Below are 23,544 nucleotides of genomic sequence, written 5' to 3'. Positions count from 1 at the left end.
GTCGCATAGCTCGACTAATTGCCTCTGTAAGAGATTTTGGATCTTTATGAAAGGTAAGAAGAAGATGTTTGACATCATTACGCAAACCTTCACAGAATTGATCCATTAGAGCCGCCTCATCCCAAGGGAGATCGCATGCCAAGAGACGGAAATCGGCTGCGTAAGCCGACATGGGACGATCTCCTTGTCGGAGCCTTCGAATCTTGTTTATTGTCGTCCTAATGTTGTCGGTATCTCCGAAGCTAGCTTGAAACTCCTTAACAAATGACTCAAAATCCTCCAACAATGGTGATTTCTTCTGAAGGAGTGGTGAAAACCATGCTAGTGCTATACCGCTTAGCAAGGTTCCTACTAATCCCACACGAGTAGCTTCCGTTGGGTATCGATTGTGATGTAATTGAATAACCAAACGTACTTGATTCAAAAAGCCTCGAAATAGAGACCTCATACCATCAAACTTAGCAGGGAAGCTAATCTTCGGTTCTTTGGGGTAGTTTTGAACCCCCGATGCTTGTTCTCGTAATGATAATATAATAGCCTCGAGTTGGCGAACTCATTGTGAAAACTCTTCATATTGTTGTGCTTTCTCGGTACTCACATGTTGCAGGTCCTTGAGTAGCCTTTGATTTTCTTGCTCTAGTGCCACAAATTTATTCGTGAGCATGTCGAGCTCAGAAAGGACACGCATATATTCTTGTTTGCTCACGGACTCCATATCTTATGAGGGAAGAGGAAAAGAAAGAAGGAAACTTATTAAGGTTCTTGGAAGAGAAAGAAATGAGGGAGGAAAGAAAAATTTGGTTCAAACTTATTATCGTCGATGGTGTTGTTGTAGATGTTCTGCTCCAAGCGCCTTTGTGAAGATATCCACAACATTGATGGGCTCTTGTAGAGGTGTCCAAGAGCTGTACAAGCCACGATTGCTAGTCATATGTCGAGATGCTCCACTATCAAGAATCCAAGAGTCGTCGACAACTTGAGTATCAACTGAAGAACACACTTCTTCAGTTGCGACCCGTAACTCAAGCTCATCTACGCCATTGTTGGTAGACTCGGGATCTCTCCAAGAGGTCTTACTAGAACCATTCTTCTCATCCGCCATCTTCTTTCGACAATCCTTGATTTTTTGACCCTTCTTGTCATAGTAGAAACACGATCCATTGAACTTCTTCTTCTTTGGTATCCTTAGTCCTAGAGACAAATGCTGCATCTTCCCTTTCTTCTCTTGTCTTAAGCCAAAGCTCCTCTTCAAGAAACATTGCACTTAGTTCATCAAATTTTAAAGGAGTGGGTCGAACTTGAGTGTTCAATGTTGTCACAATGCCATCATACTTGGAAGGAAGTACTTGAATGCACCGATGAGCCATATCCTCTAGATAGCTGCCAGCTGATCTTGAAGATCCTTAATCCTTTTTACAAAGGATTCTACTTTCTCTCCATCATCGAGCTTCTCTGCAGCAAGCTGATTTTTGAGTTTCTGTATCCTTGTATAGTTTCTGGTTTCATACTGGCTGGCCAATATGCCCCAAGCTTCATGTGCCCTGGTTGTATGTTGCACTAATGCTAGTACAGAGTCACATACACCAGTGACTATGGTACACAACGCATCATCATTCCTTCTCTTCCAGGCTCGAAGTAGATCAACATTTGGAGGGATTGATGTGGTAGGGTGTGCAGGGTCAAAGGTCACCATGGGCTCAGAGTCTCCTCCTATGGGTCCCATGATTGTCTCCAACAACTCGTAGGAGTCCAAAATGGCATACATTTTGAACTTCCATAGAGTGTAGTTGGTTCCATCTAGCTTTCGATCAGACAATGGAGGTGGATGAATGCACAGTGGAGCAGCTGTAACATTCGTAGACAAGGCCATTGATACTCTCCCTCCCTCCCTCCCTCCCTCCCTCCCTCTCTCTCTCTCTCTGTGCTGCTAGACAACAACAACCCGTATATACCTAATCTAGATCAACCTCTCATCTCTGATACCATGTTAGAAATATTGAGAATCGATTACATAGGTATATAAAGTTACAACCACAGAGATGGATATATGAAAACCAAACTTCTATTACATTTGAGAGTAGCTCACAATGGTAGCATGCGCTCACACCTTAGAGCTTAGATGGGTTTTGGACCAACTCACTACAAAATTAGTGGGTGTCGATGTTCATGACAATGGGGATTGATGATCAATACACCATTGTGTAAGAGAGTGGATTATATTCTCTGTTTGGTTTGAGTGTAACATTAAATGTGCATGTCAGTTGATCGTAGTGGAGATATTCCTTTTCTATCAACTGACTTGTCATTTAATATGACCCAACTCCCTAGATACAGGCTAGTGCTAGATAATACTTATCTTGAAGTCAATGGCACATACTTCAAGACTAAGTACATTGTAACTTGCCCACAAAATATTCTAGTTGACTTGATTAGCCAATCCTATTACCTATTTTTCTCTTTCCTTAATCCATTGTGTCCTACGCATCTACGGGTTCCTAGATTAACACCTTATCGACCCATATGGTTGAGTTGCACACTAGTCGCTCTTCACTTGGGGCGCTATCACAAAATGTGCACTATAAGAGCACATATGGGGATAGATTTACAACTTGGGGCTGATCATTGATTATATCTAACACGTAGAGGCTATATGCCTCGATTACGTATCTCGATTACATCATTATTGGCTATTTGATGTTGCGAATTTGTTTAGTATATGCATATGTTGTCACGTGTATATGTATTTGATCGTATATACGTGATAAATATACATATATGTATATTAGTTATTACGTGATTTCTATATCGAATGTTGTCCTTTTTGGGGAAAGGATCTTGGTGGTTGTCCTCACAATTTTTGTGAGAATGGTGTAGTCACCATCCTTTTTTCAACAATTTTTTTGTTGACATCCCCATTGATCACTTCGATTTTGTTACGTAATGAAACGATCATAGCCACAATGATGTTGATAACATAGGGCTTGACCCACTTCATGTGAGGTCGCTCCTATGACACACATATCCAACATCCCTCCCTCATTACATGGATACGATGCCACCATGAGATCATTCTTATGAAAGGCATTCGTAATGATGTAACCATGTGATGGGCCACGCAGGCCTACTACGAAAAGAGGGCTCATTTGGCCTGACCATTAGGTTGCACTTTGGCGTATGCCATTGTAATTATGAGACTTGAGGTTAGGTAATGTACCAACATAGTTTGTGGTAAACGAGGGGGAAATAAGGACTCTTGACATATATGTTTCTTTAAAAAAAAAAAATATGAGCAAATGCCTCGCATATCTCTTATACGCATAAAACGTTAAACATTCAACACAAGTAACATATTTGGTTAGCTCAAGTGTTTAATGCATTTGTTCTCGAGGTCTCGAGTTCAAATATGACCAAGACCATACAACATTATTGATACATATGACTATAATACATGTTTAGAATTTAGGTCTAAGTGCACTTTGGGGTCCTCGTAACAGGACTTAAAGAGTCGAAACCACATATGTGGGCACAGAAACATAGTTTATTGTTAACATTTTTTTTGTGTATAAACCATTCATGACACGAACATACATGGTTGAGCCTCGAGGAGCCGCCATGAAAAAAATCGATATAGAGATCAGGGAAAGACAATATATCTGTTCGGATGCATGCATAGACAGTGGACACATGTTCAGTTGGGGATGTGAAATTGCTAAGGAAATTCCTTACGCCACATAGAAAGAGAGATTACCATGTCTAGAAGACGATGTAATGAAGCATCCCATCGTTTGAGTTGTTGCTCCAAGATGCATCCACTTGTGCGGAACCCGTGCAAGCAGAGAACCTTTAGACGCCCCCGATAACCCTCCATAACTTCTTCAGCCTTTGTGTTGCCATAGTAACCTAATCTTGAACCTCATCTCATACGTCTAGAGGTGTGTCGACATTCATTGTCTCCCCCTGTTCCTGAAAAACTTCATTTGTTACATGTTGGTGAACATGAGCAACATTATTGTCAACATTTTGTAACTTATTCTCTCTGTGTTGTTTTAGCTCTAGGATGTATCTACCTAATTTCATTATATCTAGAGTATCTAATAGTTTGGCGAGGGTGGGAGAGGAAACAAGTATGTCTTCGTATTTTTCCCTTATCTTGGCGTAGGTTGGACACTTGCATGTAAAGTGATACTCATCCTCTATCTCTATGTGGCATAACCTACATATCCTTTCCTCCCTAGGGACTCCATTAGTACGACCATTCTCAATCTCAAGTTGGTGAGATGATATTCTAAGTTGTCCAATGGCAACCCCTAGTGCATTTGGTAAGAATACATCTAGATATTTTGGCCGCATGATAAAACCTTATAGTACAACATTTTAGAGAAGTGCATGAAGTGTTCCTTATAGTACAACATTTTAGATGGGAGTGGCTCTAGTGGTGTGATCCATTTATACCAAGTGTAAATTTTCCATATTTCTTGGCATATTACTTTATTGCGGTCCTCATGAGAGATTAAAGTGTTATCAATCGCGTGGTTGTACCTAAGGGGAGGTACGTTATTAATATCTAGACCATTCGCAAGAAGCCAACTCATCGTCATGCCATACCATGAGCTAGTATAGCCGGACTCATATAGTGATCGAGAGGCCTTAAAGGCTTGAAGAGATATTTTATCATGTGGTTGGCTATGTATATTATGAATAAAGACTACAAGTTGGAAAAGTGCCTCTACAAACATTGGGGGTAAAGTGAACTCAACAATAATAATGTCATGTGGTACTGTCGATTTGCTTCGGAGCTGGCGTGATAACATCATCACCAATGGTCTCTCTAATTGTGTGAACATGAAAGATGGTAGTCCTAGAGCCCAAACCACTGATGCATACATGAGGTAGGGGGTTACTAATGAGTCAAAGAGCCACCCTTTAGTCCGTGGCTCTTGAAAGTATGCTTGATGGCATTGTCTCTCTACGAGTGAGAGGGATGCATGTCCTCTCGTAAGTATATCCTTCGGTGCCTGTGTCATCGAAAATTTACCTGAACAAGCACTGAAAGTGACTCTGAGATAGACATATGATCCAACCACCTCAACTGGGCTATGGGAGATAGTTAGGTGACATTTAGCTCTAACTTGGGCCGATGTGTGGAAGATAAGGAATTTAGTTTTCCCTAGATTCACTACCAATCCTCGTTGTGCGCAAAAGTCATCTAAGGCATTAAGGTGCCTTTGTAGGTCGTGTTCGGATTCAGAGAGCAAAACTGTGTCGTTTGCATAGAGCAAGATACAAACCTGCGTATCCCCAAGGACTACTCCGTTGCCTCCCTTACGAGCAATAAAATCTGCAATCTCATCAATGTAGATCCCAAAAAAGGTCAATGATAGGGGGCAACGTTGTTTTACACCAATAGTGCTAGTGAAACAATTGGATAGGCCACCTGGGCATCAGACACACCCAGACACTTGTTCATATAGTGCGTAGATGGCCCAAACCATGGCATTTGGTATCCTAAAGATTTTAAGCCTATCAAACAACCACTCTCTAAGGATTGTGTCAAAGGCTTTGCAGAAGTCCACAAAAACAACAATATAATTTCTTCTTGTGAGCCTTAGTCTAGTCAATTAAGCATCTAAGCATGAAGATATGATCAATAGTGGAGAAGGCTCGTCTAAAGCCAGCCTGTTCAGGTGCACGAAGATTTAGGGTCTCCATATAATCGCTAAGTTTTGCTTCCATTATTGCACCATATAATTTAGCAAGGGTATGACCTATCATAATGGTCCTATATGTATTTGGGTTCATGGAGTCCCCCCTTTTATGTATGGGGACCACTGTGTTCATAGTCTATTGTGGTGGAAAACCCTCCGTGAGGGCAAGGGAGTTAGGCAAGGGAGTTAGGCACTCTCTCGCATATATCATGTGCTCTGCTCGCAATCTTGTGTGGTCCATGGACTTCCTATGTTGTAGTTTCTTTATGACCTTCGTGACCTTAGAGGTCGGGAAAAGTGTCCCCATGGTAGATCGGTGCGTAGAAGACATTGGAATGGGTAGTTGGTTTGGGATTTGGTAAAGTCTCTCTGTATACATGTGCCAAGTTTCGGGATCTTCGATGGGTGTTTGTGGTCTTGGTTCCCGTAGTCTCTTCCATGTAGTGGCGCAATCGCTACTCATGAGCATATGGTAGAGTTCCCAATATTAGGATGCCTCCCACGCTCGTCTCTTACAACGTGTGATCTTGCGCATATCTTTGCGAGCTTGTACTGAGGTAATACTACCACTAAGTTGTGATACCGTAACTTGTCTATGTAAGTCCCTACAATCCTCATCATACCATTTATTTTGTGGCCTAGATCCTAAGGCTTTCTAAAGGTAGGGAGGGATCAAGGGAGGAGAGATGGGCCTAAACATGTCAAGAGTATATGTCAGAGAGCTCATGTGTGAAATATATTGTGGTGTGATGGCGTGGTTGACTAGAGTTGGTGACGTTGTCGTGCCTTTCGGTGCCGGACCGTTGCGTGAGTCGGGTGGGAACCGCTAGGGTTTTGGACTAGGAGGAGGAGATTTTTAAGGCTAATAAGAATATAAATAGATTATAAGAGAGAGATATAAAAAACCTCGTGAATCCCATGAGTATAATGTATTTTATTAGATTAATCAATATTAAGATAAGAATATGAATTTGGATTGAAAGAGATATAGAAACCTCGTGAATCCCACGAGTATAGTTTATTTATTTTATTAATATTTAAAACTCTAATAATAAATTAGAATAGATTGGAAGAGAAAGATATAGAAAAGTTTTGAATCCCACAAGCATAGTTTATTTTATTAATCATTATTTTTGAATCCTAATGATTTTTCCTCCATAATTTTCTCTCCCCTTATTACATTGTGCTCCCCATCCTTATATAGTGATGAGAGAGTAAGCAATCCATGCTTTTTCTCTAACTATGAACTCCATGCTTTCTCTATGTATAGACTATATGCTTTCTCTAACATGCTTTTTTTTCTAGAAGTGATCATGCTTTTTCTAACCTCGTGCGGTTTTATCAACTATAGTGCTCATGCACGCTAGATGTGCACGTGTAGCTTTTTTCTATCACGTATTTTTCTTCTAACTAAAGCTTTTTCCTAGAAAATATGTGTGAAGTAACCTTTATATATGTGGGATATCTGCTTTTCTAAGACTCATGATGTGTTAGTGTAATGGTAAGGCTTCAAATTATTAACATGGAGGTACAAGGTTTGAATCTTGCCTTATGCATGTAATATATATTTTGATATTTCTTTCTTTTTCTTCATATTTATTCAATCGGTTATTTTATACATTTTTCACGTAGTGTGCGAAATACACTACGACACTCGCCCCCTCTGAACCCACACATCCTCCGATATGTGCCGAAATTGCCGGTGCTCGTAATTCTCCTTTACCCGTAGTACCCTCTGTTTCTCTCGTTATGTCAACTTTGTCTCTCCATTTTGAGCACATCCATTTTTTCCACCCGAACCATTGTAGCCATCTGATCCACCATATTCTTCGTTCACTCTTTGCATGGCGATGACTGGTTGTCATGACTTCTTGTGCTCCTCTTGAGCATAGCCCTTCATATCTCGTGCTTGTGCCACCTTCGTTCCGACCGTCTCCTTGGTCAAGTCACTCCTTAGTGCAAAGTCACTTCCGCTTGAGCGGATGACATCGGGCCGTTATTCTGAGCCATTGAATGATTATTTCTGGCAAATAAATTGGATAAGGTCAAACAAATAGTCATAACATCAAGTCGTGATGTAAACATATCATGTGCCAACATTAATCAATATCATGATCTCACGAAGCAGAAAACCAAAGTTGAACCAAACGCCCTCAGGTGCCGGGTTTCAAAGAAACTCGACATGGTGTAGAAGCAATAATGAAAATAAGGGAACGTGAGCTACACCGCCTAGAAGCCATGGCTAGGGTACTCTCTACATTGGGACCATGGGTCACACCCACTCCAAAAACCTTTGACCTCCCACTTCTTTTCGAGAGGCTTGGGTGGAAATGAAATTAGGCTTAGTGCAAAGTAACTTCCTTTATCCAGTATACCACATTTTGTACACTACTAGAACTCTTTTAACTTAAGTTCTATTTTTACTTTATTTTATTTTAGTTATGAGGATTGGATAAATACCCATTTTGTTGTAAAATAACTATCTCATGGGCCAATTTTGGCCTTAGAAGACGTTAATATTTCTTTCTTCTTTCTCTCTCTCTCGGCGCAACAATGCATACCTCCACTTATGTTGTTTTCTAGAATCACTAACAGGTGCTCAATCATCTTCCGCATCATTACCAATATCTTCTACATACTAAAACCAACAGTTGAGACTATTAGACATAGGCTCTCTATCGACCAACAAGGACATAGAGCTCAATGGAAAGACACCCTACACATCGGCCATAGGATGTATCGTGTACGCAATGGTGGCGAGACGACTCGACCTTGCATATGTCATAGGGGTGGTTAGTCGGTACATGTCGAACCTAGGAAAGAAGCACTGGGAGGCTGTGAAAAACATCTTCAGGTACTTAGTACGAGTTATCGAAGATCTACAACTACCTTTCAAATCAATGAGCTGTTAAAAACATCTTCAGGTACTTACAAGGTATCGAAGATCTGCAATTGACTTTCATATTGGTCAATCCAACCGAAGTCGATGTTGGGAGACAGGTCCCTCCGGATGGGAAAGGTTAGTCGCTTGTACTTATCTTTTCACATAATATATTAGCTGCTATCATCATCTTTCTCTCTCTCTCTCATCCTCGCTATCTTTCTCTCTCCTTTTCTCACTTCCTCTCTCGGGAATCTTATGCAGTCCCGTCCTCTTAGTACTAATAGTACTGCTCTTCTTAGTACTAATTCCATCTCTGCTTTAGTACTATTCCTGAAAGTTTGAACCAATTTTCCTTTCCTCTAGCCTACTTGTCGTTCTCCCTCATCCTCCTACCCTTTTCCCTATACTATGGCTACTGTTAGCGCCCAAGAATATCAATCCGTTTTCTCCGAGTTACAGTGCCTAAAAGAAAAGTTTGTTGCCCTGGAACAAGAAAACCAACGGTTGATAGGGGATCTGCAACAAATCGCTCTCGAAAAACAACAAACGCAACAACATGGGGAGTTAGTGTTACGAGTACAAGAACTCGAAGCAGCGTTGCAACAACAAGGATCAAGTCCCCAAGGATTTCATAAAGAGCCCAAGATTAGACTTCCTGTGAAATTTGACGGAATGCTATCGCAAGTCCGGGGATTCCTTAATCAGGTACGCTTAGTCATCCAGATGCATCCTTCCTGATATCCCACTGATGCATCTCGAGTCGGCCTAATAGGCACGTTACTTAGCAGCCAAGCCTTGGCATGGTTCGCTCTGTTTCTAGAAAAACAATCGCCCTTGCTTAATAACTTTGAAGATTTTATTGGTGAGTTTAAAGCCTGCTTTGGAGATACCAACAACATCAGGACGACGATCAACAAGATCTTAAGATTGCGTCAAGGTGATCGTCCAGCCTCTGCCTACGCGGCAGATTTCCGTCTACTCACCTCAGATATCCCCTGGGATGATCAGGCCCTCATGGAGCAGTTTCATTACGGCTTGCGCAATGATGTCAAAAATTTGCTTTTAACCTTCCCCGAAGAACCAAAGTCTCTTACGGAGGCAATCAGTCGAGCGGTCCGATGCGACAACCGCCTTTTCGAACGGCGTTCGGAAGGTCAGTTACAAATACCACGCTCTCGGCCGGAACCCACATACGCCTCAGTCACGGCTAAACCGTTTGCACGTGATGTACCTCAAGCCAATATTCCGACACCGATGGAGATCGACACCATGCGTCGACGCGGCCCGTTATCGGAAGAAGAAAAGCAACGACGACGTGCCAATCGATTATGTCTTTATTGCGGTGGACCAGGGCATATCGCCATCAATTGTCCCCATAGGCCAAGAAGACAGCTAAATCAAATCGTCACCTGTACTAAACCCGAGTCAATTCTTCCCTTCGGAGTGTCTGATAGTATTAATAGTACTAATAGAGTGTCAGATAGTATTCATAGTACTAATAGCCCAAGTATCTCAAACAAATTTGAAATCCTTAGTCAATTAGATGAAGAGTTAAACAATTGAGTCTAGCCAAAATAGGAGCCATTTGGTTGGACAACAGCCCTAGATCTGCACAGCCCATTAGTGGTTCCATTCCTTGCAAGCAAGTTAGCAATGTGTTCCTAGCCCAAGTCATTGTTAGTACTAAAAGTACTCCCCTAGTACCCGTCCTAGCACTCTTAGATTCCGGAGCTAATTCCTGTTTTATGGATCGAAATTTTGCCCAAGCTTCTCAAATATCCCTAAGAAAACTTCCTTGTCCCGCATCTATAGTAGTCATTGATGGTCGTCCCATTGCTTCCGGGAATATTGTAGAAGAATCAGAACCCATTCAAGTTGTCCTAGGTAGTTTTGTGTGTGTAATATCATTTAATATAATTAGTAGTCCAGAGCATCCCATTGTCCTAGGATTACCTTGGTTTGAATTACATAATCTAGCCATAGATTGGAGAACAAGAGAATTCCGATATCGACTACCCCAAGAATCTACTCACCGAGTTTCAACCATTTCACTCCATCAATTACGCGAAGAAGGACACAAGGAGGCAATGTTCCTATTTGCAATATCAGTACTCCTCAGTACAACTTCCGGCAAAATATCATCCTTATGCCGATGTATTTGTCAAGGTAAAAGCCGGTACCCTTCCTCATCACCGTCCCTATGACTGTCCCATCGATTTACAACCAGGAACCGAGCCACCATGGGAACCAATTTACAACTTGTCACCCACTGAGTTAGAAGTCCTTCGAGCCTAAATAGAGGAGAACTTGGCAAGCGGGTTCATCCGTCATTCAAAATCTCCGGCTGGTGCACCCATCTTCTTTGTCAAGAAGAAAGATGGCTCACTTCGTCTCGTCGTTGATTACCGCGGATTGAATAAGGTCACCATCCGGAATAGGTATGCACTTCCTCTTATATCAAATCTTTTAGAGCGAGTTAATGGTGCCAAGTTTTTTACCAAAATCGATCTACGAGGAGCGTATAACCTCGTGCAGATCCGACCGGGAGATGAATGGAAGACCGCCTTTTGCACGCGGTATGGGCATTTCGAGTATACTGTTATGCCGTTCGGCTTAACCAATGCAGCCGAAGTCTTCCAACACATGGCAAATGATATATTCAGAGACCTCTTGGATATCTGTTTGATCATATATCTGGATGATCTATTGATTTATTCAAAGACCCAACAAGAGCACGATTCTCATGTACTATTAGTACTAAAGCGACTCCGCGAGAATGGTCTTTATGCCAAGCTAGAAAAATGTAGCTTTGACTGCAAGAAAGTGGAATTTCTAGGCTACGTCATCTCCTCAAAGGGCATCGCCATGAATCCAGCTAAAGTCCAAACTGTACTAGAGTGACAAATTCCACGGTCGGTACGAGATGTACAATGTTTTCTAGGTTTTGCTAACTTCTACCGTAAGTTTATACAGGATTACTCGAAGATTATTTTACCCCTCACAACTTACGAAGAAGGGCCAAGCATTTCTTTGGTCCATTGAAGCAGATATGGCTTTTCGGCATCTTAAGAAAGCCTTTACATCAGCACCGATTCTAGCTCATGTGGATACCAACAAACCATTCATCATGGAGGCCGATGCTTCAAATTTCGCCCTCGGTAGCATCCTTTCTCAAGAAGGAGATAAAGAAGAGTTGCATCCGGTGGCTTTGCATTCGTGCAAATTCGATGTCGTGGAAATCAACTACGAAATACATGACAAGGAGTTATTAGCCATCGTGGATTCATTTGTGCAATGGTGGCATTTCTTAGAGGGCTCTCCACATCAAGTCATTGTCTTTAGTGATCATAAAAATCTTGCTTATTTCCAGAATGCTCGCGTACTAAATCGACGGCAAGCTCGGTGGGCGCAATTCCTCACGTGTTTTGACTTCAAAATCACATATCGACTGGGGAAGCAGTAAGGAAAAGCAGATGCACTATCACGGCGTTCATATCTTGCACCTCGTCCTGGTGATCCAACATTTGATAATCAAAAGCAACTAATCTTGGGACCAACATGATTGCACACGATGCGGATTTTTCACACCCTGATGGATTCACGGATTACCGATGACATACGTGCAAACTTGAAGACGGATAGTTTTGCTCAAGACATCCTAGCGCACATTGATACTTCTCGGGCATCCTGTTCTCAGTCTCAACAACCAGGTATTGACTACCGACAATTCGAATATTATGATGGTTTGTTATTCTTTAAAAAGCGCGTATATGTCCCCGATTGCTCCTGTCGCCTTCAAATCGTCCAGCATTGTCACGACACCCATACGGCGGGACATTTTGGTAGTACTAAGATGTTGGAGCTAGTGCAACGATCTTTTTGGTGGCCCCACATGCGCCGTTTTGTCGACGACTATGTTCGGACTTGTGATGCTTGCTGCCAAGCAAAGATGCCACGACACCATCCATATGGCTTGTTGGAACCCTTACCGATTCCAAGTAAGCCGTAGCAGTCTATTTGTCTTGATTTTATCACAGATCTGCCGGTCTCGCAGGGGTTCGATTTTATCTTAACCGTCGTCGATTGATATACGAAGATGGCACATTTTGTTCCGTGTACTAAGGCCATCACTAGCGAGGAAACCGCCGCCCTAGTCATGCGTGAGGTATTTCGGCATCATGGCCTCCTAGACAGTATCATCAGTGACCGAGGACCGCAATTTGTCTCCAAATTTTGGCAGCATCTCTTCAAGATGCTCAAGGTCTCTTGCAACCTCTCCTTCGACTACCATCCTCAGACCGATGGGCAGGCGGAACGAACAAACCAAACACTGGAGCAATATCTCCGGTGTTTCCTGAGTTATCAACAGGACGATTGGGCCGAGATTCTCCACTTTGCGGAGTTTGCGTATAATAATGTTGTTCACTCCTCGACTCGAGTCTCCCCATTCTACTCTTATACCGGTTCTCATCCTCGCTGGTCGGTGATCGACACCTCGGAGCTACCCCTACCAATCCTCGTGCCGGGGATCATTTGGAGAGACTACGCAAGATCTAGACAGATCTCTCAACTCATCTTCGTCATGCTCAACAGACACAGAAGACTTACGCAGATCGTCATCGACTTCCCTCCTCTTTTGACATCGGAGATCGAGTATGGCTCTTACGTCGTCACATCAAGACTACTCGACCGTGCGACAAGTTGGATTATCGACGACTCGGTCCTTTCCGTATTACGGGTAAGGTTAATGATGTCACATTCTGCCTTGATCTCCCTCCGCAGCTTCAGATACATCCGGTTTTCCATTGTTCTCTTCTTGAACCTTATAAAGCAAACACCATTCCCAATCATGTTACACCACCGCCGCCCCTGCTGGAGTTGGACGCCGACCCAGAGTATGAAGTTGCTGCCATCCTCGATTCCAAACTTATTCGCAACAAACTTTATTATTTGGTCGATTGGCTTGGTTATAGTCCGAGCGAACGCACTTGGGAACCCGTCGAGCATGTTGCCAATGCTCAAGATCTGCTTGCTAATTTCCAACAAAAGTATCCGGACAAACCCGGTCCGCAATCAGCATCGACTCGTTCCACTCGTCGTCTTTAAGGGGGAGATAGTGTCATGATATGGCAAGACTCGAACCCATGACCTTATGGTATATGGGTTGAGCTCTTAACCATCACACCATCTATCCTATTATTTTCATTTATTTTTTATTATAAGAAAGTAATGTATATTCCAGATTTCTCTAGAACATTCGAGAAGTTTCAGGATTACTCCTGACAACACTATAAAAGAAGGCACTAGGCATTATGTTGAACCAAATTGGTTCAACGCCACACTTAAGCCTCTTAGCCGCTTGTACTTATCTTTTCACATAATATATTAGCTGCTGTCATCATCTTTCTCTCTCTCTCCTCTTCTCACTTCCTCTCTCGAGAATCTTACGCAGTCCTGTCCTCTTAGTACTAATAGTACTGCTCTTCTTAGTACTAATTCCATCTTTGCTTTAGTACTATTCCTAACAGTCAATAGCTTGATGAAGCCACTCCCAAAACAATGGTTTGGAGCACTAAGAGAGCATATGGGACTATGACAAGTGACTGAGTAGCAAAGACCTGAATGAATAGATGTAGCAGGCAAGTCCAAAACCAGCTCGATCGGACGAGCCAAAAAGGCAAACTTGAAGAAGCCGAAAAGCTGAGAGGAAAAGGATGCAACAATGTGCGAGGAAGACGACTAGAGAGGAGACAATTGAGGGGCAAGTGGAGGTGACAACCGAACGAGGATCTAGTGAAAAGCACAAGAACGAGCGCAATTTAAGAGCCAAAGGACAACTAGAGACCGGAAGCTAGAATTTGAAACCATCCAATCTTGACTAGTCGATCCGAAAAGCCTATCCAGACAATACTTGATATCGACACTAGCTGAATAAAGCTAGATTTAGACTTAACCTTTGTTGATTCGGCCATAAGCTAATGCACTTGTAATTATATAACTATAATTTTATATTCAAATTGTAATCTAGGTTTACAGAGGGAGATAACCCCAACAAATTGTATATGTTGAGAAACCAATACCTCCGAATGGGATGGAGAGCTAGCCAGATTGGTTGAAGCCAATCGACTAAAGAGCCGGATGATAGTCGGCTTGAGAGCGAGAGGTGTAGTCATCGGTCTCTAGTTGTTAGAGAACGAGAAGTTGTATGTTAGAGAACGAGATGACATTCTCTAGAACTCTCTATTTGTATGTTGTTAGTGAGAGCAAGAGGTGAATAGTTGTGGGCTATAGTTGTTAGAGAACGAGAAGACATTCTCCAGAACTGTCTCTATTGTTGTAGTCATCCGTCTACATCTTAGGTGAAGGCTCTCTGTTTTTCGGTTGTGGCCAAATCAAAGCATTGTAATACCCCTTGTATGTCAGGGAAGTTTTTTTTGTAACTCCACCATATAGTGAAGTTCTTTCCGAGTTTGTGGGCTCCTGTGGTTTTTCCCTTTAGGGTTTTCCACGTAAAACTCTTAGACTAGTGTATTTGTGTTTGTTTGTACTTTGTTTCAGTCTTGTCTCTCTTTGTGTGCAATACTACATTCGTCGATTTTCTCAACTGTATATCCATATATAGTAGTCCTTTTACAGGGGAGTTTGTTGGCATAAAAGGCTAACTACACCCATTTGTATCTCTAGTGTGAATACGTTACCAAGTAAGGACTTGACTATATAAACCTAACTATGATATTGTAATAGTAAGAGAGAGTTTTTGTGGGGAATAACAGAGTCTGCCATTTGAGCTCTAACTACTATGTTCTATGCTTCTTGTTTCTTGAATCTATCAACAGTGAAAACCTACATCTCCACTTATCTATGTTGTTTGTCAGACGCTAACCTACATGTCCTCATATTCTTCTATTGTAACAAGTTTTATTATTTCCATCAAGTTGTACATCAATGAGATATGTAGGGGTACATACCCCTCTAGCCATTCACACACACAACTTACTCGCACTCTTTCATATCTTCACACATGCACATAAATGTGCATGTGTTCATCACATACAGACATACATACACTCACTCTTGTGCACATGAGCACATACTTCCAACAAGACTTCATACAATGTCTTCCACACTTATGCACTTGTCCACGTACAATCATACAAATAGCATGCATATTTGCATAAATAGGGGTTGGAGGTCTTGAAGAGGGTGTCTGCCATCTCTCCTAGCTTGCGTTATCTAGAGGTCCCCACCATTTTCGTGAGCTCGTCTATTGTTGATCCTCCAAACAGTGCTTCAACACCGTTTCTCTCGGGGGCGAGCCTCGTAGTGGTTTGCCTTGTTTCTTGAGGTGCTCTACCACCCCTAGGTTTGTGTGCCTCACTAAAGGACTCCATGGGTGTTTGGCCACCTAATGAAACCCCATAATTCGGTTGCAAACCTTCTTCATCGTGGCCCAATTCATTATGAGCCCGTCGTCATACTCGTGAAGGAGGCCCACTTTCTCTCTATCCCATACATCTACCACCTTGAGGAACAATACTACATTGCTCATGTCGAGAACTGTCCTATCAAGCGCGAAGTGCTGCATGTAACGCTTCTTGAATTCTTGCAGAAGGACGATTGTGTTTCTTCCCTTGACGTGAAGCTCAACCCAATCCATTAGGTTTTACTTTGACATTTGTAAGGAGTCATCGAGGACATACCTCTCGAGAAGCCTCCCTTCGAACGCCTCCCAATTGCGGCTATCCTCTTGCATCTCGAGTACCTCCACGTGGATACTTGGCACCACCAGTCTAGCAAAGCTGGTTAGTTGCCTTGCTTTCAGGATGTCTCTCATCATTATTCTGGCTTTGTAAGCCTCCAAGTAGCTCGAGACTTCGTTTCCGTTGAATCGAATCGATGTGCTCTATGGCTCGTTCTAGGTTGGCCATGCTTTCTCATGCATTTATTAAGCGGTCCACAACTACCTACAATGCTTTCGCGAGTTCTTCTCTCTGCATCTCGGATCTCCCTTGCCACTCTTTCACCTCAGGTTCACTAAATTTATGTTGCATAGTTTCACGTGTGTTCTATTCGGGCGGGACCATGGGGGTCTTGGACTAGGGAGCTTGAAGTTAGAGACAACCCTCACAAACTCTTCAACACTCGTCAAACTCAAGAGGTTGTCCATTGTTGCCACTCGTCAACTATTAGTGTTTTACCTTTCCTTTGTCATCAAGCCTTTGCTCGTCGACCTTAGTTTCATTGACCCTTCAGTCGCAACCCTCATCCCAATCCCCGAAACATGGGGTTTACTTGCACAAACAAACATGATAGGTTTCATCGATCTATTTGTTTAACACGAAACTATTCACACAAGTTGTTTGGGATTCACAAAGAGTTTCACCATAACTTTTTGATACAAAATTCAAATAACTAATTGCGAGAGTTAGTTACAACCCCATAATTTAGCAATTCCACCCAAAAAGAGGAGTAGGAGAGAAGAAGAAGAAGGTGAAGATGAAAATGAAACCCTACTTCGCCCTTCCGCACCAAGCAACGAACAAAAGAACCCGAACATGAATGCTATGTGCAACAACCGGCAAGCTCACGAGCACATGGACAATGGCCACACTATGCACGACGGTGAGCACACAAGCACTTGATCCATGAACACTATGAACCCACGAGCCAGACAAACGGTAAAGATAAGAGCACGATGAACATGAGTGATCAAAATTGCAAGCACCGATTGCATGAACACTGTGAATGAGCTGAGAACTCGAACATGCAAACCACCAACACTGACACGATGAGCTATGACCACTCGGGCTGACGAGCACCCGAACTCGAACACGACGACGGCACGAACACACAACCACACAACCACACAACCACACCACGGATGCATTGAACCCAACGAACCATGATCTCACGAGAAGACATGAACCGACACAAGCAACCCGCAAACAAGGAAGTGGAAAGAGAAGAAGAAACCCCAAAAATGCCAAGAGAGCAAATTGAGGCCCTCCTCCTTTCATAGGGAAAACATTCAATTAATGCTCTTACACTACCTTAATTGTGTTGATGCATTGAGTGAATGGATCTAACCCCTAAGGCATTCACTCTTGCTTATCATGTATTCAATTTCTTACGTCTTAATGTGGAGTTTGTCCCCTTCTCTCCTCCTTTCTTTTCACTTTATTCCCTCTCTTACTTGTTCGATCCTCCACACTCACATTTCCCCCTCCTTGTTCATCCACTCGCCCACTCCTCTTTGTCCCCTTATTCTTCCACACGCTTGCATGCCCCTTCTTAGCACTTGTGCACCTGCTTTTCCCACACTCGGCGTACCATATCACGACAACGTAAACAAGAATGTGTAAAACATAGTTCGATATAACTTTCTTCTTCTTGATCAAAAAATCCTATGAAAGTATTGCATGGGTTTCGATGATGAAAAAGTCACTCAAATTGATGAGAAAGGGTAACGGAAACAACATTCCAAGATGGACATATTTTGTTTGAGCATGAATTTCAGACTTTGTTTCGCGGTTCTCTTTTCCTCTTAGTCAAACAAAATTGTGTTTGCTTGCGTTGCAAGTATTGGGGGGGGGGTCAAGAAGCCTACACTAACTAAATACTTGCTTATCACTCTTTGACTACCTGAATTTAATTCAGAGGCGGCGCTGGATTATATATATTTGTGTGTTGGGATCGATTGTTCCATAAAAAATACGAGGATTGAAAGAGTAATCGGTTACTGTAGCAGCAGCTATGGCCAATGTGGAGGTGGGCAGAGTGAAGCTTGGTTCCCAAGGTCTGGAGGTATCGGAACAAGGGCTGGGCTGCATGGGCATATCCGCCTTCTACGGACCCCCCAAGCCTGAGCATGAGATGATTGAACTTATCCACCATGCCATCGACTCTGGCATCACATTCCTCGACACATCTGATGTATATGGACCCTTCCTTAATGAGATCCTTCTGGGCAAGGTGAGTTAATTGCTCTTATATCTTTCTCTTCATTACCATATCCACGGTTTGGCTGTTTTGGAAGTTATCCGTTTGTTATTGTAATAGGCTTTGAAAGGAAGAAGGCACAAGGTTCAGCTTGCAACCAAGTTTGGGGCCATCATTGAGGATTATGGAAAGTTCCTGGTGCGAGGAGATCCCGCATATGTGCGCTCGGCTTGTGAGGCAAGCCTGCAAAGGCTGGATGTAGATTGCATTGACCTCTACTATCAGCATCAAATCGACCCAACTGTTCCAATTGAAGTCACTGTAAGAAAGAAATCTGTTTGCTCAATTGGAGAATCCTTGTGCATACATCCTTTTCATACTTTTGTTAGGTGTAAACCAGATCGTTGTTACCATACACATATACATACACATACAACATACAACATACACATATACATACACATACAACATATACATATACATATAAATATACATATACATATCCATATCCATATCCATATCCATATCCATATACATATGCATCTACATGTACATATACATATGTTTTTATTAATTATTAGGGTATGTGTTGCTCACTATTGTATGCAACTGTTATATATGTGAACAAGGTTGGGGAAATGAAGAGGCTGGTTGAGGAAGGCAAGGTCAAGTATATTGGGCTTTCTGAGGCTTCTGCATCGACCATTCGAAGAGCCCATGCGGTGCATCCCATCACGGCTGTTCAACTTGAGTGGTCTTTATGGTCCCGTGATGCAGAAAAAGACATAATACCCACTTGTCGGTATGCCCTCGTTGAATGTCTTCTTCCCGTCATGAATGCCTGAATTTCTAAAAGTATGTCACTAACAAAAAACTTTGTCTTTATGTCAATCACTAGAGAATTGGGTATTGGCATTGTAGCTTACAGTCCCTTAGGTCGAGGTTTCTTTTCCCTTGGAGCAAAACTTCTAGAGGGTCTTAGTGACACGGATTTCCGAAAGGTAGCCTCTTTGCATTACAATATAATAGCTAAAACACAAAATATATTCTATATGGAGATTTCTGATGCATTAGATTTTTGTTGAACTGAAGATTGCGCAACCGAGGTTAGCGGGACATAATTTAGACAAGAATGAAAAGCTATTCTTGGCATTGCGTGAGATTGCATTGAGAAAAGATTGCACCACAGGTCAACTTGCTCTTGCATGGGTTCAACATCAAGGAGATGATGTTGTAGCTATCCCTGGCACTACCAAACTCAAAAACTTTGATGAAAATGTGGGCTCACTGCGAGTCAAGCTCAGTAAAGAAGATATCATCGAGATTGAGTCGCTCTTTCATGCCGATGCCATAGCTGGAGACAGATACGAAAATACGATTTTGACTTTATTGTATTCCGACACACCTCCCCTTTCTTCTTGGCAAGCCCCATAGCTGCCCATTGCATTAGAACCCAACATAGCTCAATAATGGTGAATTTTCCTCTTAGATTAGTTCATCACAATGTTAAACGGAGGTCATAATAATACAACACGACTGTGTGGGGTACTTTGTATACTTTGTATAGTAATCATAAGTTTATGAATGTTTCTGTATTATGGAGGGATATTTCAGTAATGTCTTAAAACTCTGTGTGATTATTAGTTAAGTACTTGGCTATATTTTTCTTTAATTTAGTTTTCATTAAAAAACAAATCACGAAATTTGAGTATAAGTAAAACTTATGTGATGGCTAATACACATTGATCATATGCATGGCATGATCGTCAAATTCTATACATTATATTACATTGAATACAAGGACTTCATAAAGAAGTTTATGAACATAATGGTGTTTTCGAGATTATGCCTTTCTTTTCTAGGCAACATAATTGGTGCAAGTAATGACTGGTTAAAAAAACACTTCCGAGGTATTTCTAGTGTCAAGGAATCAAACTTCAACCTTTACAAAGTTACACTTGTTTAGGGATAATCCTTCAAATGTGTTAACATATGATACTTTACATCCTTAGACAAAGTTGATCCATATGTTGTGCACACACACACACACACACACACACACACACACACACACACACACACACACACACACACACACACACACACACGTATGACCCTTAGAGAACATGCACATTTTTTTGATTCATCAACCACTTTTCTATATTGAAAACCATGCCATGTCATATTATGAAAGCCAAATTGTTCTAGATTTGGGTTTTGATTTTATTGTTAGATCTTCTAGTTAAGAATCATTTTAGGCAATGGCACATTGTATATTACCTTGCAATAATTACCAAGACACCCTTAGCATTTGTTTTCTGTTCGACAAATTCAAGGGTATTTAGAGTTTCCCAACTATAGTTTATGCTTCTATTGTTAATTCTTAGTTTTGGGTTTGATCTATAGTCAGGCATAAAATATAGCTAATACTAAATCCATGCAATTGACCCTTCTAATGGAAGATAATTTAGTGTTATATTTCAATCTCTTCCATTGATAATGTGAAATGCACATAAGAGATCAAAACCAGCCTAGTTAGCTTCTTACTTCTTACTCAATTTATAGTTGATACAAAGCTACCCATTTGGGTTGGCTTAGCTAAAAAGGGTGGGTTGGCTTAGATACATGCATCCTAAAAAGAGTGTGGTAAAAGGGTGGCACAAAGGAACACATGCACACCACATTTCCCCCTGAGAGAAACAAGAGACGGAGGAGCAGGAGGAGTGGCTTGTCAAAGGAGGGACAACATCTGTTGGAGATAGAGCTCCCAAGTGGCACTATCCATGTTGCCAGGTTTCATGTGTACATCAATGGACGATTTTGGTGGGAGGCGAGGGTTACGCCCATACAGTGCTCGAATAGGGTTGATCCGTGTCGACGCATGTACGGATGTATTGTAGGCGTGGGTGACGAAAGGCAAGATTTGATCCCAAGTTTTGTGGCATGGATTGATGTAAGCGGCAATCTCCTTCGTGAGGGTCTTGTGGAGGCGTTTGATGAGGCCATTTGTCTGAGGATGGTATGGGAACTTAAACACCTACTAGACACCTAGTTGAGCTGCAATGACATTGAGGACATCCCCTTGGAACTGGCGGCCCTGATCAAATAATAGTTGGATAGGACTAATGACGGAAAAGGACCTAGCAATTGGCGGATAAAGATCAATCACTCCTGTGGACTGAGGGCCACCTAGACTTGGCTGAGGTGGGGGACAAGAGGGCTATCACATAGGAGGGGGATCGAGGGAATATCAATTGGCAAAGAAAGATCAATCGCTCCTGTGGACTAAGGGCCACTTGGACTTGGTTGAGGTGGGGGACAGGAGAGCTATAGGTGAATAGAGATCAATTGCTCATGTGGACTGAGGGACACCTGGACTTGGCTGAGGTGGGGGACAAGAGGGCTATAGGCGGATAGAGATAAAAACACGTTCACATTCACAAGTGGAAGAATTGCCCATAAATGGAAGGATAAGGAATATTCTGGTTGATTTTAGTACTTTTTCAATGATTTTACAAAACACATTGATACTAGTATCATACATGTTCAAATATACTATGAAAAAGGTTAAAAATCCACTATTTTCGTGATTTAGAAATAAATAAAAAAAGAGGAATTTCAAAAAGTTACATTCTCAATATATATCACAAACTTTACAACCAATGTTATTTTATAAGAAACGATTTTTTAGAAATCATAAGAATTCAAAACACATGCTTTTATATTACTCGATTTGTTACAAGCGGAATGTAGTTACACTTAATAGCCAAAAATACATTCATGATCACTCCTTTACAGAGAATCACTACTATAACTAATATACAATGACGATTCCTCCTCGTTATCCTCAGATGTACCAATCAGTGCATTATCTTCGTCATAAACCAAATGGTTTGACTCTAGATTATATGTAGCAGATCGCGTTTGCCCTAAACTCGAGCCACCTTGTAGACCTGGTAATTTTTCTTTTATTATATCTATTGTTGACTTCCTTAATCGTCCGACTTTTATAAGCGTGAAGTCGCACACGATGATATCCACATCAGAGATATCAAGGGTCCAGGTGTTACGAATGTTTCGCTTCCTCTTCCTACCTCCCCTTGTCGTTGGGCATTCAATCATCTCCAATATATACTTACCCGTAAAAGCATTTGCACTTCTAGTGTTGTACCAATTAACATTTATAGACTTGATCGTGTTTTCTATTTCATGCATTAGCACTTCTAGAATTTTACCAACCTAAAATTGGTGGCCATGTGAGTTCTCATCAGCCGGCGTTGCAATCAACATCCCCGCCGCGAGCTCTTGCAAATTGCCTTGCCATCTAGCTTCAGTTGCTTTGGTCATCCTTGGTCCCACATAAATGTCTCTTTGTTGTGGATGGACCAAACTGTCATTAATCGCATCTGCTGGTTGCTCCGGAGTTTTATTTACACGATCATGTTCTAGCGACCATGTGAATGACGTTTCCAAATTCCAATTATCACCAAATACACAATTGTCTATAATTCTTTTCTGATCACTAAAAAATACATCCCACCATGACGTGTCTTGTTGTGCGACATATTTCTTTGCGGCCTCAATATGCTTTCTTTTTTCTTCTAAGGCCTGGAGCCATAATTGTTTTTGTTCCGATACCAAGTCACTATGCAATTGTCCTTTCTTCTCAATTGGCATTTGTTTAGCTCCATGGACAACTGTACTCGGTATACAAAGTAATAACTGGCAACCTGCTTCAAGTTCCCATGTTGTAGAAGATGAATATTGTTTAGCATACAAAAGCGTAGAACCACTTATTTCATTTTTCTTTATCATAAAAATGTGATTGAAGCTTATATTGTTTAACTACGCGAGCACTTTAACATTCCCAACACCCCCATCTGATATATATCTCCTAAAGTCATATACCTCCTTTAAGTGTAACACTTTTGGGCGTGGTGGTGTATATGCATAAAAAATGACATCAAATAGTTTTGGTAATGTGAAAGCATCATGCCGAGACAACTGTCCGGAGAA

The 23,544-nt window shown here is 41.7% G+C and overlaps 1 protein-coding gene and 1 pseudogene across 1 annotated transcript; one reads left to right on the top strand and one right to left on the bottom strand.

The window, feature by feature from the left end:
- Positions 1-5,610: 5,610 nt before the first annotated feature.
- On the bottom strand, positions 5,611-6,240 carry LOC147854095 (uncharacterized; annotated as a pseudogene).
- An 11,958-nt stretch (positions 6,241-18,198) lies between these two features.
- On the top strand, positions 18,199-20,176 carry LOC147854094 (auxin-induced protein PCNT115-like). The gene is made up of 5 exons (XM_087331820.1): positions 18,199-18,561; positions 18,649-18,849; positions 19,158-19,330; positions 19,427-19,529; positions 19,621-20,176. Exons 1-5 carry the CDS (start codon positions 18,343-18,345, stop codon positions 19,960-19,962), a joined length of 1,038 nt encoding a protein of 345 aa, XP_087187946.1. The 5' UTR covers positions 18,199-18,342; the 3' UTR covers positions 19,963-20,176.
- Positions 20,177-23,544: the final 3,368 nt, after the last annotated feature.

This window comes from Azolla caroliniana, unplaced genomic scaffold, assembly GCF_043228905.1.
Source record: "Azolla caroliniana isolate FFs.n. ecotype wild unplaced genomic scaffold, voAzoCaro1.0.p SCAF_16, whole genome shotgun sequence".
NCBI classification, from domain to species: domain Eukaryota; kingdom Viridiplantae; phylum Streptophyta; class Polypodiopsida; order Salviniales; family Salviniaceae; genus Azolla; species Azolla caroliniana.
The sequence above is the reverse complement of the archived record's forward strand: the minus strand, read 5'-3'. Positions and strand labels throughout refer to the sequence as shown.